The sequence below is a fragment of the Pipistrellus kuhlii genome, unplaced genomic scaffold (genome assembly GCF_014108245.1).
Source record: "Pipistrellus kuhlii isolate mPipKuh1 unplaced genomic scaffold, mPipKuh1.p scaffold_m20_p_2, whole genome shotgun sequence".
NCBI classification, from domain to species: domain Eukaryota; kingdom Metazoa; phylum Chordata; class Mammalia; order Chiroptera; family Vespertilionidae; genus Pipistrellus; species Pipistrellus kuhlii.
Genome location: NW_023425515.1, coordinates 10,508,325 through 10,528,491, shown reverse-complemented (window position 1 = coordinate 10,528,491; position 20,167 = coordinate 10,508,325). Strand labels below are relative to the sequence as shown.

Here is a 20,167-nt window from a genome sequence, read left to right as displayed (position 1 = left end):
TTTAGAATTTAAATAAATAGTATTTTATTCAATTTGCATATTATAATAATATAAATTATGTAATGTAATTGCCTCTGTCAAATGAAGATAAAATTTAACAGTATGAATTAAGATAATTCAATGATTCTGAGTTTTGCTCTAAATAATAAGGCAAACTAACTAAACATTTTTTTCTTTTCATATAAAGATCTATAACCAAGAATTATATTGTTATCATGGAAGCATCCTTATTTTTTGTTAAATATAGTAGTGAAACAAGAATCTAAAAATAAAGATGTGGGAAACCCATGCAAATTAGAAAGCTTGCATGTATTTTTTCCTATACATTGGTGTCTATGGTGACATGACTCTGTAGTTTCATTGTACCCTAAAACACAGACACCTGGAACACAATAAATACATATATCTGAAATTTAGGGAAGTTATCGATAGAATGGAGTCAGATCCTCAGTGAACTAAGAGTATGTCATATATAGCAAAATAAGTTTTATACTACATTTTTAAGAAAATAAAAAGTATCATTGTATTTATTAATTTCTCCAGTGGGACACTCTTTTTAAGAAAATAACCTGAAAAGTTTACTGAAATTTATTAATTACCAGAGATTCCAGAAAAAAGAATATGATGACCAATCCATAAAAATTCAGAGTAAACTCTCATAATAAGTCATATAACATATTCTTAATAATAAAATATATAAATATTTTACATAATATTATCTACATTTTACTGTATAAAATGAGATTTTTGTATTGTTCAAACTTATTCTCATTTACACTATTCTTCGGTGACATCTCCATGAAGTGGAAACTTGATGATAAAAAGCTGCCCAAAATGACTGCTGTGGTATTGTGATGTGTTCAGAAAAAGAGAAAATAGCATAACTGAGATCCTTCTAAAATGTAAACTTTCATGCTTTTGCTCTAGCATGTCTAATTTGATGTAGAAAGGATACTAATTTATTTTAAAAAGGGACTTGTTGGGAGAAAAATAAGAAGGAACAATTTTCTTCAAAGAGGTACTGCAGATGTGAGCTAACTTCATTATTTCCCCGGATACTGTTGAGTTAGTAGAGTATGCTGTTCCCACAAATTATCTCTCAATTAGGTGAAATACAGCATTTTTGTGACTGAAAGCGAACACAGGAATCTTCAGCTCTTACAAAGAGGATAATAACCTAGATACTGAATTGGAAAACTTAAATATATGTTTACCCTGTAATGTTTTGGTTATAATTGCCTAGAGGGATAAGTAGCATTTCAATGCATTCTAATTATCATATGACTAAATAGTTAACAGTTTTAGCTTAAAATTATGAAAGTACTGATTTGAGAAAAGAGATTAGGGCCTCATATTAAAATTTTTCATTGGTCCTATGTGTACAAATAGAAAGGCTTGGGATATTTATTCAAAATTTAGTATTACCAAAAACCAAAGTTTATTTTTTATGAGATTTACATTTTTATGAACTCTGCTTTATCAGGCAAAAAAAAAGTTCTAACTCTTTACCCTAACAAAGAGAGCCAAAGAGGTAAAGTCATGTTAGTAATCATGATTCTGTTCAGATATATTTGTCAATAATCTATTTCTGACAGAATGGCCGAGGCAGTTTTATGTTACCTAAGTGAAAATCCATAGATTACTATAGTAAGTATTCAGTTACCATTGCTTAAATATTATAGCTGCTGTTTCCTATAGAACTTTTGGGTTTTGCTTACACAAATGGGATTGAATCTTCAACATTGGATAAATAAGAGAGCATGTGTTCTAACATTTGTGTTTACTTTCACTTTGGTAAGATTTTCAGATTTCCAGTCTTCCCTATTTAATTTTTCCCCAAAAAAATGTTTAAAATTGTTATGTAATAAGTAAATGTCAATGCAAAAACAAACACTTGAATCATATTTCCAAACATTTCTTTTCCATGATTCTTTGCAGCAATTGGTGAGCCTGAGAGTATAGACTGGTATAATCCTCAAGGAGAAAAGATAATTTCTACACAGAGAGTAATGGTACAAAAGGAGGGTGTCAGGTCACGACTAACCATCTACAATGCAAATATAGAAGACGCAGGGATATATCGTTGTCAAGCAACAGATGCCAAAGGACAGACACAAGAAGCTACAGTGGTTTTGGAAATTTACCGTAAGTCATGTATTAATTAGTTCATTAAAATTGTGGTTCAAAATTAAACATGAAATAACATGTGTCTAATAAAAACTAACAGGCATTAAGAACTATTGGACAAGGCAGTGTTCTTTAGACCTTTACAGATAGCAGCTTATTTTTTTTTTACCATACTGCATCTCTAAAATAGGATAAAGAAAATAGTTAATCATAAATGTATAGATGGAGCCAATTATGTCGGTTAAATAATATACATGAAAATATTTACATTTTCTCAGGCCATTAAAAATCTGCTGGGTAAATAAAAAACAGTAGTTCATTAAGTGGCATGAAATATATGGAGTGCTTTTTCACTCTAAAATAAAAGGTTATCGTTAGAACCTGTGAAATGGCCTCTGTGAAAGCAGTACCAGATGGAATGAGAACTGGGGAGGAGTCAGTGAACAGGAGCAGACAGAGGAAAAGCTGAAGTTTATCTAGTGGAGACGGGTATCTAGCTGGCTTCTTCACCACCAGGCCGTTTGTTAACAAGCATCTCCATGCTTACACTTCATTTTATGATTTGAAATCCATCACTGATTTCCTCTTCTTACTCTTAGAAATCATTACCTTCATTAAGAACACTGTGGACTATCTGGGTTTGAAACCAGGCTGTATCACTTCATTTAGTGGTCTTAAGCTATCACCTAACCCAGTGGACAGCAAAGTCATTTTTATATGAGAGAGCCAAGTATCAACAGTACAACGATTGAAATTTTTTTGAGAGCCACATTTTTTAAACTTAAACTTCTTCAACGCCACTTCTTCAAAATAGACTCACCCAGGCCGTGGTATATTGTGGAAGAGCCACACTCAAGGGACCAAAGAGCCATATGTGGTTCGAGAGCCACAGTTTGCTGACCACAGACCTAACTCATCTGTCTTTAGTTTCTTCACTATTAAATGGGTAAAATAATAGTACCTACCTTATACATAGATTTTTTTGAGGACTATATTAATATTAAATAAGGAACATAGAACAATGCCTTACAATTAATATGGTAGTTAGCATTTCTACCAGTGGAAAAAAATTATAAAGATTTTTGAATACAAGATATAAGATATATCTTCTTAAAACTTTGTTTTTTATTATTCAAGGAGAGGGATATTTTAAAAAGCCAAAGTATATCCCCAGCATGGCTTCCTCTTTGGTGAGCAGGGGGGATTGTAGGCACATTGTCGCCCTCATTTCTTGATTTGGCCTCCTTGTCCCCATTAGTTTTTAAGCTCATATTTGGAAAGATTTTTCTTTCCTTTTTTTAAATATTGTTGAAAGTATTGCACGGGTCCTCCTTTCTCCCACCATTAACCTCTTTCAGCCCTCTCCCATGCCCTAAAGTCCTTACTATTCCATTGTCTGTGTCCGCAGGTTTTGCATATATGCATACAAGTAAGAAAGAGTTTTCTTACTTTAAATGTTGCAAAGGAAAATCCCCAATATTTTATTTGTGAAAATAAATCTTGTGGGTTTTTTTTTGTTTGTTTGTTTGTTTTTATCTGTGGAGGTCAGACAGACAGAAATGTGAAGGAATTTAAGACATGCAAATTCAGAGGGTGGAAGGAATTGAAAAGATGACAATTTACCTGAAGCACAGAGCTCAGGAAGAGAGAAAAACCAGAATCATAGTTGTGAGGCAGACTTCAGTTCATAAAAGTCCTGGGGTGGGATTGTAAGGATTTCAGAATTTCTTCTCAGTGATGTGGGAAGAAGTTACCAGGCAGAGGAGTCATATGATCTTATTTAAGGTTTTCCAGCATCCTGTTTTAATTAATTATTTCATTATCACATCAATCAATACAGATTCTGAAACAGGTTATTGAGAGAAATAAGCGATAATACTTTTATGGTTTGTTTTGCTTTCTTGCTACAGAAAAGCTCACTTTCAGAGAAGTGGTATCGCCTCAAGAATTCAAGCAGGGAGAGGATGCAGAAGTGGTTTGCCGAGTTAGCAGCTCACCTGCACCTGTCGTCAGCTGGTTGTATCATAATGAGGAAGTCACCGCTATTTCCGACAGTTAGTATTTTGGTAACTCCCTATGTTATATGTTCTAATAATATTGCCATTTTTTTAAAGACTGAATCTACCTGACCAAATGTAAAAGTTGGAAATTTTTTAAAATATATTTTTATTGATTTCAGAGAGGAAGGGAAAAGGAGAGAGATAGAAACATCAATGATGAGAGAGAATCATTGATTGGCTGAATCCTACAAGCCCCCTACTGGGGATTGAGCCCACAACCCAGACATTTGCCCTTGACTGGCATGGAACTTGGGACCCTTCAGAGTGTAGGCCAACTCTATATCCATTCACTGAGCAAAACCAGCTAGGCAATAGAAGTTGGAATTTGTGGCGCTAGGGTCAATTGACTATTTTGAGAACCTTAAAGCAATATATCAAGGGTTGGCAAACTATGGACTTCAGGAAAAATTCAGCTCTTTTCTGTTTTATAAGGTGTTATAAGAGTATAGATATGCCTAATTGTTACATATTACATACGAGAGGCCTGGTGCACAAAATCTGTGCACTTGTGGGGGGAATCCCTCAGCCCAGCCTGCACCCTCTCCCAGCCCAGGAGCCCTGGGGGGATGTCTGACTGCAGCTGAGGTGGGAGAGGTGTTGTGGAGGTTGAAGAGGCTCTAGCCAGCCGTAGCCAGGCTTCTGTGGGAGCACACTGACCACCATGGGGCAGCTCTTGCAGTGAGTGTCTGCCCCTTGATGGTCATTGCACATCATTGCAACTGGTTGTTCTACCATTTGGTCAATTTGCATATTAGGCTTTTATTATATAGGATGGCTGTTTTGAGCAGCTGTGACACAGGTGGTTTGGCCTACAAAGCCTAAATAGTTGTCATCAGGAGATTTACAGAAGAGGTTGCTGGCCCCTGCTCTGTTCAAGAAAAAAAATCGACATGCCAACATTACAAGGATACAAAGTAAATTAAGGAATTAATCCTGATGCATTCAAATTCCATCTACTGTCATTCTAACATGATTCCATGGGCTCATTATACTTAAATTGAAAGTAATATCTATATGAATCCTGTTTATTATTCTGGCACTGTTCTTTCCAAGCCACCTACGTGTTTTAAATATTATGGTAAGATGCATATGGATAATAGGAAGAAAAGTACATGCATTCAAATTGTCTTTAAGATTTTGATTCAGACTGAGCTAAAAATCTAGATTAATATGACATCTGATATTGAAAGCATAATTTGCTTACATTATGCTGCTTTACCACTATGCATTGGGAACATTTTCAATTTAGAATAGTTTTCAATGCACCTGCATTTCAGAGAGATACAAAATAATAGAATCTTTATAAATACGTTCCCTCTTGGATGGTTTTGTTTTGTGATTCTGAGATTTGAAACTTTTACAACATAAAGGGGAGAAAGCCGAATACCTGCTTTTGAATATAAACAGCGAATGTATCATAATTATTTATTAATCATTTTTTAAAATTTGAAAAAAATTGGACTTGATATTTTTAAAAAGCTGACTAAAACTCTTCTATTATAATGTCAGTGAAAAGTAATACTTTATTTCCTCTTATTTTACTTTAGGATAATTGCTTCAGATTGTATTAACAAGCTACATGAATAAATTAGGCAATATATTTTTAGGTTTTAACCTACCAAAAATAAAGAAATGGTATTTCTTTTGTAATAGTTAAATGACAATGTCTAAACATTTTCAGTTTGACTAATTTAAGACTTCAAAGATGCATCTGGTTTATTGTAAACCTTCATTGTTAAACTATTTTTAAAAGATGCATAGAACAAAAGCATTGAAGCAATGACTGATTGTCAAGTGTAGTGTGATGGAGTAGTGATATCTCTAGGCTAAAGCTTACACTTTTTTCCTGGATCCCATGATGGAATTTCATTATGGCAAAACTCTTATTTATAGTTTTTGCCCTAAAGCTTAGAACAACTTTTCTAACTGGTCTGTACCTAATTCAGATTCTTCATCTGTAAACCCTGGGCTATTCTATCCACTTTAAATAAGACACCAGGCATACAATAAATATTTATTAAATGAAAGCACAAAATATTTGTCACTATATTCATTCATTCACAAATGTCAATAAATTACATTTTTTTCTCATTCCTTCTCATTGATGTTTTAAATCTTAGGGATCAATTATACCAAGATTATGTGCATTCATATTATATAAAAAACAAGAATATCCAATGGGGATGAAGTTCTTAAACTAGATTTAAAAATGAAATGTAACCCTGTTACATTAGTTGTATGATAGGAGAATAACAAATTTTTTAAAGAAAAAGGATGTAATGTTGTTTTCACTGGAGGGCATAAAGGATGTAGATGAGTTGTGAGAAAGGACATACTTTTATATCTCTTAATATTAAAGGATATTAAGAGATATAAAAGATATATTATATATCTTAATATCAGAGGATATCCACAACATCTATTATCTAGCAATGTGTGTTCATAATGAATTTTCAAGAAGTAATATTCTCCATATGGTTATACCTCATGTGGTCTCTTTATTAAATCGACTGAAATAAGATTAGACTCACAACTACTCTGTTGCCCTGAAAATAAGACAGTGTCTTATATTAATTTTTGCTCCCAAAGATGTGCTAGGTCTTATTTTCAGGGGATGTCTTATTTTTCCATCAAGAAGAATACGGTACACATTTATTGTTAAATGAAAATAAAGGAAATTTATTACCTGTAAACGGTACGGTAGTACGGTAGTTGTCAACACAAACCAGACAAACTGTGAATCCTACAGTATCAAGAATTTACTCATTTATTCAATGACAATCATGTTATCATCTTCTGGAACATCATCATAACAATCCAATTCCTGAATTTCCTGGTGAATTTCTTGTGACTCCGTTTCTTTCAGAATCAGTGGACCAAATCTCTCATGTTTAGCCTAGGGGGCCTTATTTTTGGGGGGATGCCTTATATTTCACTCAGAAGGAAACCTGTAAGTAGGTCTTATTTTCGGAGGATGTGTTATTTTCGGGGAAACACGGTATGAAAGGGAAAGGTATGGGGATTTCGAATAATGTAGCGTGCTCAGGTAACTTCCTGAAGCTTTAGGACTCTAGAGTCTCCAGATGCAACAATGAAGGCTTGAAAATGTCCATCTCCTTAGCTGTGCTATTGGTAGGAGGTGTGTGGCAAATACTCAGAGTTAAAATTCTAAGAGTATTTGAAGTGGACTTTCCCATGTTGTTTGTTGAAAGGAGATTCATATGCTAAAGTATCCAAGCACTTAGGGAATAAAGGTGACATTTTTGTTATAAAAGTTTAATATCTGGACAATCATTGTCACTCTAATGGAGTAAAACAATTAGATTATCTGGTTTAAGGTTTTCAATAATCTAGATTTAGCTAAGTATTTTATTATAGCATAATTAATGCAGATTCTGTAATATGTTATTAAGGGAAGTAAGCAACAATTCCTTTATCTTGGTTTTACTGTTTTGATACAAAAAAACTGGGCTATTGTTGATGCCCATTCAATTTCAGTCAGTTTGAAACTTCCTAAATGTTTTGATTATTGCCTAACAAAGTGCCCTTTCTGCATCATAAACTACAGATATAGTCATACTGTTCAATAAAACTTTTATGTATGTTACTTCTCATATAAGATTCATTCAACAGTTGTTGAACACCTACTCTTCAAAAATTAGTATGCTAAATAGTGGTTATTGATGGTTAACAAGGTAAAAAATTTCACTGCCTTCAAAATACTAATAATAGGTAAAAAATAAATAAATAGATAATTCAGTGAAAACAAGGTATGCTGCTATGATAAGTAAAGTGCAATGACAGAGGATGATAAAAAGCAAAAACAAAACACCTGAACTAGTTAAAGCAGAGAAGGGTTTCCAAGATGCCTACAGAGAGAGATGTGACCTTTAAATATGAACAAGTACAAAGTAGTGGAGAGAAAACCATATGCCGTGGTCCAGTGGTGAAAGACAGCGTGAAGGGAACTTTTCAGAAACCAGAATATGTTCATTACATATCCTAGAATTTGTAAATAAGTACAGCTAGAATACCTATACTGATAAAGATAAGGTATTATTTGTTAATGAAGGACTAATAAGAAAGGAAGCTGGAAAGGTTATGCCAAATCAACACAAACATTGACATATTGGCTAAGGAATTTGGAATTTTTCCAAAGGAGACATCACTGAAGGATTTAAATCAAGGCAGTGACATGAGCTGACATATTTTTGAGAAGATTATTAGTGCTTCAGTGAAGAAAATGAATTGGCTTGGAGTCAAGGAAAAACTAGGTTCTGAGAACAATTCAAATCCTAATGAAATACTGCTGCGGGGAGAAGGAGATTGAGACTAAGAATGATAAAGGGAGGGAGGTGTAAGAGGACATGGGATTTGATTGATATGCAAACTGAGGGAAATGGAAAAGTCAAGGTGGATATAAGAAATTTTACTTGAGCAAATAGTTCCATGACTTATAATATCTACCGTGGGCAATTAGTTCAATGTAAAGACATTTGAAGACAGAGTTAGAGAGTACCATATGATAAATTTCAGGTGGCAGTAGTGAGCTTAATTTTAAAAATGGAGAGATTGAAGTACTTACAAACATACTCATTAGGTACATATGATAGAATGTTAAACAGTTCTGAAATTGACATACGGTCTAGTCTGAGGAAAAGGTGAGTCTCAAAATATAGATGGTAATTGAGGTCAGATGAGTAGATGAGACAAGCCATCAATGGCTGTGGAATGAAAAGTAAAGGGGACTTAGTAATCTACTTAAAGAAACACAAAACAGATACCTTATTGGGTATTATTGCATTTCATTTAAATGTCTTATAGCAAGAATATAAATTTGGGTTTCTGTATAATTGAGAAAAACAATTTATAACAGTTATTGCTTCTAATATCCAAAGTTAATGTGTGATTAATTGAAGCAATGCTTTCCTTAAATATTTCTGCAAACATCCTATCTAATGAAAAGGTAATATGCAAATTAACCATCAATCCACTACACCCACAAGCCATGCCCACCATCCAATCAGGAGTGAGTATGCAAATTAACCCAACCAAGATGGGTGTAGCTTTACACACGCCCTGGCTGACCCAGGCCTCCACTCAAGGATACAAAGTTTCAATTATAGGAGATAAATAAATCCCAGATACCAGGTCCTCCGCTTGGGTCCTCCGTTTGTATGGCCAGCCTGCAAACCACCACAGGCCCTTTGCCCAGGCCACCCTATCCCCCAAGGGAACCCCCATCCTGATCCAGGACACCTTTCAGAGCAAACCAGCTGACCCCTACCCATGCACCAGACCTCTATTCTATCTAATAAAAGAGAAATATGCAAATTTACCATCACTCCAACACACAAGATGGCTGCTCCTATGTGGACACATGATGGTTGCCACAGGATGGCCAACAGGAGATGGCAATTGGTAGAGATCAGGCCTGCAAGGGAAGGCAGCTGTGGGAAATCAGGCCAGTAGGGGAAGGCAGTAGAGAGGGACCAGGCCTGCAAGGGAGAACAATTGGGGGCAATCAAGCCTACAGGAGAGGGCAGTTTGGGGTGACCAGGCTGGCAGAGAAGGGAAGTTGGGGACAACAGGGCCTCAGGAAAGGGCAGTTGGGAGGACCCAGGCCTGCAGGGGAGCGCAGTTGCTGGGGGACCAGGCCTGCATGGGAGGACAGTTAAGGACAAACACACTGGCAGGGGGCAGTTAGGCATCAATCAAGCTGGCAGGGGAGTGGTTAGTGGGTGATCAGGCTGGCAGGCAGAGGCGGTTATGGGCAATCAGGAAGTCAGGTAGACAAGCAGTTGGGAGCCAGCAGCCCTCAATTGTGAGAGGATGTCCGACTGCCTGGTAGGATTGGGCCTAAATGGGCAGTCTGACATTCCTTTAGGGGTCCCAGATTGGAGAGGGTACAGGATGGGCTGAGGGACACCCCCCCCCCCATGCACAATTTTTGTGCACTGGGTCTCTAGTATAGTAATGATTTACTTTGGTTTAATAGTTTCATGACACCATTGCATAGGTATGTTACACACATAGTTACACTTTGACATCCAATTTTTATGTAGTATGCTTTCTGGATGGAAAAACTATATGTAATTAAACATATATAGCAGTATGTATTCAGATTTAAAAGATAATAACTAGTTTCCTAGTATTCAAAGTTTTGTCTCAGATAGTAGAAATGATCTATGAAGAGGTTATTTGAAATAAAATTTTTCAGTTGGAAGGAACACTGATTTATCTCCATTAAAATATGTATTATGTAGATTCTCACTCTTCTTTCTCTGTTTAAATCAAGCATTGCTTTTCTCATTAAAATAATGATTTCCCTTACTATTTTTCTTAATAAAACCAAATCATTAAATAACATTATAGTTAAAAGATTATTATTTTAATAAGTTAGAATATAGTAATAATATCACAATGATCTAGGAAAGATTAGTGCATCTCTCCCTAAATTCATTTTAATATCCAGCAACATACTGGAATCAAGGATCTATTAGTTGACTTTCAAACATCATGAATTTTTAGGAGTTCTGAGTTACTCCAGGACTTATTGAAAGTCATTCTTTAAAATTTCTTGCAGATTGACTTTCTTTCTAATATTTTTTTAATGAGAATATTCACCAGGGAAAAACATCTGCATAAATGCTTTTTTTCTCTCTTCCTGGAGTCAACATAAGAAATAAACATTAATTTTCTCCTGGCCTGAAAACATTGTCTTTATCATCAATATTGTTTTTCTTGGAGGGAGCCCCTGAGCCAATACATTTCCATTTTATATCAATTACGTATTTCTTATCTACCTGTTTCAGTCATCTCATATAGTCTGATCACTGCTCTATTTGTAATTATATCCCAAACTTCTTTTCTTGCATTAAAGATTTGCTATGGCAAATGAACCCCAAATCTGAGTTAAATCCTAAATCACTTATTACTATAGCTGTTTAATTCTCACTTATGCAAAGTCCAATTGGCATCAAGGGTACATCTAGTAAGTAACGCATCCATTCAGGAATCCCATCCAGGGCTGATTGGATGCATTACTTTACCCTTTTCTCATGTGGCTTTCATGTTTGCCCTCATTTCCTAATCAAGCCATCAGGTAGGGGAAGATCAGTCACCATTGGAATAGCTCCAAAAAAAGTGACCTTTAGCAGTTTAACAGGCAATATCCTAGAGGTGCACACCTTAAAATAATAGCATTGTCTAATTTATCAAAAGGCCCCATGATGTTGGAATGTCTCTCTCTTATTCACCAAGGTATCTCATTTATAGTACCAACAAATGGATGATGTTAATGTGCTATCTATATATGCATTAATGACATTTAGGTTATTGTTCTTACATGTTTCAAAGTAGGACTAGATATCATAACACTCTTAAATTGGTAAGAAGGGCGAGGTCTTCACACTGCAACAAAATTTTGATGATTAAAAACTGAAGCCAGATCTGGAAAGTACTGTCAGGCTGAGATGCCGCTAAGGATAGCCAGATTATTTTAAGCAATCACTAATGCATGCTCTATAATAGCCTATTTTTACATGAATGCATGCGCACACAATACACATATAAAGGAACCTTAAAATAATATTAATGAAGTCTAATCTATTCAGTCCTAAAATGGATTATCTTGCATTTAGAAAAAAAATATCCTTCAAGTAAATTCAAGATATGACCATTTGACAGGTCCTCTATGTGACTTGAATATTATTATGTCATTTAGCTGCCTCCTCAGGGTCTGTAAAATTATTCCTTTAATTATTGTGTGAGGAAGGATATTCAATCAATTTTCTAACTGTTTTCCATACCCAAGTTGCTTCATTCAGTATTTGCAGTCAAAACGTTTTCATGTTTGCAATATCTAATCTGCCCACATTGTTCTTTTGTGGATCGTTTCTGCATTCAAAGTACCGAGGGGGAAAATAATAGCCTAACCATTTTATGTGGAAATAAAATCCTGACTGTATTTTAGAGGAAAGGTGTAACAAGGCAGTGTGGAGTGGAAAAAAATTGAAGTCACAAAATTACATTTTACTTTCAAATTTGAATTTGTTTGTTGATGAAATGTTCTATGGTGTCAGACAAGTGCTGTATTTTTAACTCTTAGCAATTTGGAGCACACTGGACTCTTGCCTTCTGTTACTGATATAATTTCCTCCTTCGCTTACTTTCCAGATCGGTTCGCTCTGTTAGCCAACAATAATCTGCAGATTCTCAGCATCAATAAAAGTGATGAAGGCATATATAGATGTGAAGGAAGAGTGGAGGCGAGGGGTGAAATCGACTTCCGTGATATCATTGTGATTGTCAATGGTAAGTAGAGAATAATTTGTACGTATTGTATTGCTTTGTTTTAGCAACATGTCTGTTAAGAAGGCTACCGTGAAAACTCAGCGCTCAAGAATTCTCTAATAAACTTCTCTGCCTGGAGGAAATGTCCTCAACTCAAGGATAGCATCTGGTATATGTATTATATGCTCAAGGACAGGATTCACGCCTAATTGAACACCATCACCCCTCTCCTGAAGGGTCTCTGGGAAAATAGTTGCCGTTACTGACACTGTAGTTGTTGAAAGAATTCCAGATGAAACATCCTTCCTTTTATTTTATTTTGATAGCACATGAAATACTTGTTGCCATTGCTTATACTAATCCATTTGACAGTCTTCGCAGGCTATCTCAAATTGAATAACTGAATCTATAAGCTTACCCTTTCAAGTATTAATGGACCTTAAAAACTAAGTTTCTGGCATTAATGATGGCATCCCCTTCATCCAGAATTGGTTTCTCCTGTTACATTCCCTGCCTGCATTACTGTGACATTCTCTGAGAACAACAGATGTATTTATGTTATAATACTTGAAATCTAATCTCTTATCAAGGCATGGCCTTGTATTCCTTTCACATCTCAAATATACTTTTGTCTCCATAATCATGCCTTTCAACAGCTCTGCCTTTTCCATTTTCTTTCCCCCTTGAATTGATACAAATTGTTTCTCTACTCTCGGTCTCACAATTCCAACTTCTTTTCCATCAAATCTTTCAACCCTTAACATGTGCATGTGTTTCCCATTATCTTCAAGGGAAAAATCAAAGCCACTTTTCTTGACATCGGATGTTTTTTATGGTCCAGTCCCATCTCCCTAAGCTTTCAGCCATGAGCAAGCTGTGGTTCAGCCATATGGCGATACTGCAAGCATCCCACCCCAGCTGCTTGGTGTCTGTGTATGCAAATTAATCTTCCATCTTTGTTGGGTTAATTTGCATACTCACTCCAGATTGGCTGGTGGGCATCACGAATGTATGGTCAATTTGCATGTTTCTCTTTTATTAGTGTAGATAAGATATGGATTAAAGAATTAGCTACTTCCCAAGGATTAGGGAAGAGACTGGGAAAAATAAGAGCATCTACTTCCATAACTTTCCCTCCTCCACCCTGAGTTATCTCTGGTTTCTTAAAGAGAGTGAGAGCCCTACAATTTTCATATATATCTAAACGAGTTACTTTGGTCTGTCCTTTCCTGGAACCAAGGTAGTTTAACCAAATATTATACTCATGGAGAAAGAAAATAGTGACTCACTGCTATTTTTTATCCTTCTCCATAATTAAATGGGCTTTGTGAATAGTAACGGAATGGAATGGTACATGTGGTGTTGAGAATGGAATACAAGCAAGCTGGTAGAAACTACACATGGTCCTGGGGGGAACCAAAGCCTTCAGAGGAGATCTAGCTTTTCAGGCTGTTTTTAGGCATGCAGCCTGGAAAGATATTTATTAAGAGTACTTCAGACTGTAATGGTTTTGACTTTAAATATAACAGGAATAATTCAGTGTGTGAAAATAGTTTTAAATATGGAGTTGTGTATCTATAGCTATATCTATCAGGATCTCTAATTTTTTTATTATTATTATTAATACTAGAGGCCTGATGCACGAAATTCATGCAAGAGTAGGCCTTCCTTCCCTAGGCAGCTGGCACTGGCTTCCCTTTGGCACCTGGGACCTGGGCTTCCCTCGCAGAGGGAGGCCCTGCTCAATTGCCACACCCCACTGTTAGTCAGTTGCCTGGGCCTCTCTCTTTGGGGCAATTGTGGAGCACCCCAATTGATTGCCCCACCAGCTGGTGGCCTAGGCCTCCTTCTGTGGGACAATCATTGGGGGCGATGGCCGAGCTCCCGACCAATCACATCGCATCTGCTGTGGCTGGCCTGGCACCAGTGGGTGTTATAGTATGGTCCCGGATGGTCATCCACATGGTCGTTCAGATGGTCTTTCTGCTCTTCAGTTGATTTGCATATTACATTTTTATTATATAGGATAATAAACAAAACTGACTTACAGTAGCTATTTACTTTTTTTATTATTGCCTTAATTATTATTGTTATTTATTATTTCTTATCTACTGTACTTTGTTTTCAAAAGAATTGAAGGTGGCATATATAAGTGTATTATGTCATGGACAAATCCTTGAACTCAATATTCTCTTATAAAAGTAGGGGTTATGATATTAATTTATATATAGATATACACTGAGTGGCCAGATTATTATGATCTCTCAATGCATAATAATCTGTCCACTCAGTGTACTTCTCTTGAGCACCTCATTTATTTGACCTCAAAGATACTATAAATCATGCACCTGATCAGTTTTCCCCTTTGCACTGGCTGTTGGAAAGCTCGGGGCAAATAGGTGGTTGATCTCTAGCAAAAGTCTATAATACTTTTGGCACCCATTTGAGGTACAAATACACTAAGTGGCCCAATTATTATGTGTTCAGAGATTCTGTGTGTATATGTATGTGTGTGTGTGTGTGTGTGTGTGTGTGTGTGTATATATATATATATATATATATATATATATATATATATATAGTTTTTTTAAGTGCTAAGTTTAATATATGTAAATATTTGCTACTAATATGGTTCACATGTATGTAAAAATTAAATTATGAACATCTCTTTTACTACATTAAAACATTAACTTGAGCCTGACCTTAAGAAGGATATATCATTTGGTAGACATAGCATGTTAACCACTTGTATCCATTCTGCGATTATAATTTCTATTTTAAAACATTTGCAATATGTTCTCATCTATTTCCATAGATTGCCTATGTTTGTATATTTATAATTACATTTATTTTGAAGTGTTAGTAGGATATCAGTCCATCCATTAACAAAGTTTGACTCATCAAACCTTCCCTGGTCTCCATTCAATCTGGAGTGAGTTAGTTCTATAGGTTTTTTTTAATTATTATTATTATTTCAGGGTTCACATGAGATAAACACTGGACTGTGTTCTCTAAAGTCGCTCAGATCAAACATGTAGGTTACGTTCTTTCTGTCTTTGACACCCTGACCTTCCCCAAAACAAAACATTCTCCTCCACATCCCAGTTTCCCCCAACAGAATCAACGAGAGAACTTCATCTGACCTCTGCTTGAACATCGCTTCATCTCCAGTTCTAATTAGTCTCATTTTGTCTTTATAATCACAAGCTCTCATGCCTTAGAATTATTTTTTTTCAAAATAGCAGTTTTAATAAAATCAACCATTGATTTATTCCTCTTCTGGGAGAAGCAGTTGGACCCTGCCAAGGGACTGCATTGACTGGTGCCCCCAGACACGTGTGTTTTCCCTCACATGCTTCCTTTACCTCAGCAGAAAAGTATTCTGCTCCAATTTTATTGACTCTCCTGATAACTGGCACCTTTTAAATCTTGAGCTCTCTTTAATCAGATTCCTGTATTTGTTTTACTTGCATAAACTCTTGGAGATGTGCCCCTGAAAAGTTTGAGGCTGCAAACATAACGATATTGCAAAAGCAATACATTTACCCACAATACCTTATTTTTCTTGTTACACAATTTGACTCATTCTATGCCCGTCTTGCCAACATACATTGCAAGTCTTCTCTCTAATTGCATCTGATCGTTTTTTTCTAAAAACGGGACAATATTATTCTATATTACATGATTAATGGGAAAAATCTTCTCAGGACTGACGATATAAACAACAGTATGGCATATTATATTCTACGTCTAATTGCACATAATTGCTACAATTTAAAACAAAGTTTCATTTAGGTTTACGGAGACAGAGTCCATACATGGCCCATTTAATAATACCTGCTGATATTTGCTGAGCCCTCATTTTGTAACAAAAGGATTGACTTTGGGTGGTGGACACATAATGAAAGGCGTGTATTCACTTTACAACATACTCCTTTTAATCCCCGAATAAAAAGAAGGCAGGATTTTACCATGATTTGCAACAAGTTCCCCAACTGAACTCATCTGTCCCCTAGATGGCAGATTCCTGATAGCCATGTGGAGATCAGGTTTTTGTTGTTTTGTTTGTGTGTGTGTGTGTGTGTGTGTGTGTGTGTTTTCCCCCTCTAACAATGGGTTAATATGTACAGAAGGGAATCCTATAATTTACTAGAGGCCTGGTGCATGTAATTAGTGCCCAGGAATGAATGTGCCTCAGCCCAGCCTGCACCGTCTCCAATCTGCGACCCCTTGAGGGATGTCTGACTGTCCATTTAGGCCTGACCTCAGACATTACTCTCACAATCCAGGACTGCTGGCTCTCAACTGCTCACCTGCCTGCCATCCTGATTGCCCCTAATCGCTTCTGCCTGCCAGCCTGATCATTCCCTAATTACTCTCCTGCCAGTCTGATTGATGCCTAACTGCTCCCCTGCCAGCCTGTTTACCCCTAATTACCTTCTCCTACAGGCCTGGTCACCCCTAACTGCCCTCCCTGCAGACCTGGTCCCTCCCAACTGCCCTCCCTTGCTGGCCATCTTGTGGCTGCAATATTGTATTCACTTGGGGGCAGCCATCTTGTGTGTTGGAGTGACAGTCAATTTACATATTATTCTTTTATTATATAGGAGAATTAGATAGAATAGAGGCCTCGTGCACAGGTGGGGGCCAGCTGGTTTGCCCTGAAGGATGTCCCGGGTCAGGGTGAGGGTTCCCTTGGGATGTAGGGTGGCCTGGGTGAGGGGTCTGTGATGGTTTGCAGGCCAGCCACTCCCCGCAGCGACGCATTTGGAGGCCCTGGTATTTGGGATTTAGTTATCTTCTATAATCTAAACGTTGTAGGCTTGAGCAGAGGCAAGCCTCCTGCTCACTATGTGGCTGCAGCCATTTTTGTTGGGATTTATTTATCTTTTATAATTAAAACTTTGTAGCCTTAAGCCGAGGCCAAGGCAGGCCAGGACAGGCATAAAGCTTGGCTTCCTCCATGGCTGGGGAAACCCAAGCCTCCTACTCTATTCGTGGCCATAGCCATTTTGGTTGGGTTAATTTGCATACTCACTCCTGATTGGCTAGTGGACATGGCTTGTGATATGTATAGGGGGTGTATGGTCAATTTGCATATTATTGTTTTATATGGATAACAACCATACAAAAATCTGTAAAGGGCCACAAGATACCTCAATAATCAATAAAGTAAAAGATACCTTCAAGATAACATCTGACACATGTGGACATGAATGAAGCTCAGCATAATTCATGTGTAATTTAATTTGTAGCAACATTCATGAGTTTTGCATTAACAGATAATTTAGAAAGCTATGTCAGTATTTCATTGTCTTTGCAAGTTACTTATGACCAGTTATGTCTTGCCTTACACTTTTTAAAAATATTTTTTTTATTAATTTCGGAGAGGATAGGAGAGGGAGAGAGAGATAGAAACATTATTGATGGGAGAAAATCATTAATTGGCTGCAAGCTCCCTGCTAGTGATCAAGCCTGAAACTCATGAATGTGCCCTGACTGGGAATCAAACCTGGACTTTCTGATTCATTGTTTGATACTTAACCACTGAACCATATGGGCAGGCATGGCCTTCCTTTTTTGTTTGTATAATATTTAATGGCTTTTAATAAACGTGTAGGTATCCAAAACATGTGTCTTCTTTTAATTTATTTTTATTTCTTAAAGTATTACAGATGTCTCTTTTTTCCCCTCCATTGACCCCTTCCATCCCAATTCTTCGCCTTCCAGGCCTATGACAATATTGTCATTGTTCACCGGCTATGCATATATGCATATGAACTCTTTGGTTAGTCTCTTCTCATGCCCCTCTAAGATTTATCAATCTGTTCCATTTGTATTTTTAGACGAGATCGGGCGAGTTCAGGGTGGTATGGCCGTAGACCCATTTGTATTTTTAAAAGGGAACCTAGTTAAGAAGCAGATAGAATTTAATTTTAGTTAGGTACAAATGAAGTAAGTAAAATTAGTTCCCTACAATAGATTATGTTTTCAAATACAGTATGGTTTTCCTCTTTATGCAGGTACACTTAGTTCTACTGGGAGGAAAGAGTGTGCAATCCTTCTAAAATACTAATTGTAATAGGGCGAAAGAGTGTGCAATTCTGCCTACAATATGGTTTTCTCTCTCCTTTTTGCCAAGATTGATTTCCCTTTTCAGTGAAAAAAATCTTGTTCAACCCTCATTTCTAGCAAGTTTTTTAAAAAGTTATCTGCCTTATTACATTATTTTCTCTATAAGATCTTACAGCACTGGGTACATCTCTGTAAATGTTTGAAAAGTTGGGTATTTGAAAGGAGTCACCAGATTACACAGAATATGAACATGAAAAGACTTTATTCCAAAGGAAAGTATATAGTGTAGTAAGAGCAAAATAATGCAGGTGAGCATCAGGCCTTCCAGAGACAATTGTGTGTGCGAGATTCCCCAGGGCCCTATTCACACACCAATTGTGTGTGCTGTGTTTTCAGTGTAAACCACTGAGATCTGAATGAGAAATCTCAAAGAACCCCTGGGGAGCTGAAGGATTGGGGAAGGGGCCTTTCAGTAATCAAAGTTGGCTTCACAAATTGGTCAGTCCGGATGCAAATGATCAGTGCAGAAAATGATGCTGGGGATAGCTGGGGCAGTTTCCGCTCCATCATAAATTCCAATGTCTTTGTCTTTGCTAAAAGTCAATTAACAGACATTCAAGTATCCCCAGAGATATTTTAGAACTTTTTCCAGCTGAGCTGTAATCAGACTTCATGTCTGTAATCTCTCTGTCAGTGTAACTTCCACACTGACTTGAAATTAGCCATTTATGTATGAAATTATCTCATTAACTACACCATTGATGCTTCAAGGACAGAAGTAATATTTTATTGCTTCAAGGGATATTTTGGAGTTTTGTATTCAGAAAGTAGTGAATAACTTTTGGGATGATTTCTTCCGTTTCTAATTATTTTGTACAAAAGGGTCATTACTGCAATTACAAAGACTATTTTATTTGATAATAATATTTTTTTTTCTTTTTAGGTTAAATAACCCAAATTATCTTACTATTCTCTTGAAGACATTTCTCCCCTTACATTACCATTCTACTAATCCAATCCTAGTTACTTTTCATGCATTTTAACATTAGAAAATTAAATTATTAGGCACAGTACCTTTTGTTGTTAGCTTTCATAGGTTTCTCTACCTAGATATTTATGTCACCTGTGAATAAAGACAATTTCACTTTGTGTATCCAGATTCCCATCTGGTATCAGTTCCCAAATGAACAAATGACTTCCTTTATCATTTCTTACAGGTACATTTGCTAAGGATGATTAATTTCACCCTTTTCATGTCTGAGGAAGGATTTCACCTTCATATTTGAAATGAAATTTTGCTCAGTATAGAATTCTGAGTTGACAGTTTTTTCCCCTCTTTCAGTATCTTAAAAAATCCTGAGCCTGGATCTTAGGCCTAATTATTTTAGCTCAAAAGTTTGTTCTCATCCAGATTGTGTGCCTTTGCACACAAAGGGTACTATCTCCACCCCATCCTGTTAGATTTTTGAAGATTTTCTTTTTTATCTCTTATTATAAGCAATTTAAATACAATATACTTCATTGTTATTTTCATCATTTGTGTTTTGTTGACAGATGGGCCAACATTTGAAAATGTTTTAGACATTAGCTCTTCAAATGTTGTTTAAGGC

The 20,167-nt window shown here is 36.3% G+C and overlaps 1 protein-coding gene across 2 annotated transcripts in view; it reads left to right on the top strand.

The window, feature by feature from the left end:
* Positions 1-20,167, top strand: part of NCAM2 (neural cell adhesion molecule 2) — a 387,613-nt gene that overhangs the window by 232,104 nt on the left and 135,342 nt on the right. For both annotated transcript variants that reach the window (XM_036446724.2, XM_036446725.2), the window contains exons 3-5: positions 1,939-2,145; positions 4,038-4,181; positions 12,366-12,503. In XM_036446724.2, the coding sequence (XP_036302617.1) occupies positions 1,939-2,145; positions 4,038-4,181; positions 12,366-12,503 (489 nt within the window). The remainder of the gene's footprint in view (positions 1-1,938; positions 2,146-4,037; positions 4,182-12,365; positions 12,504-20,167) is intronic.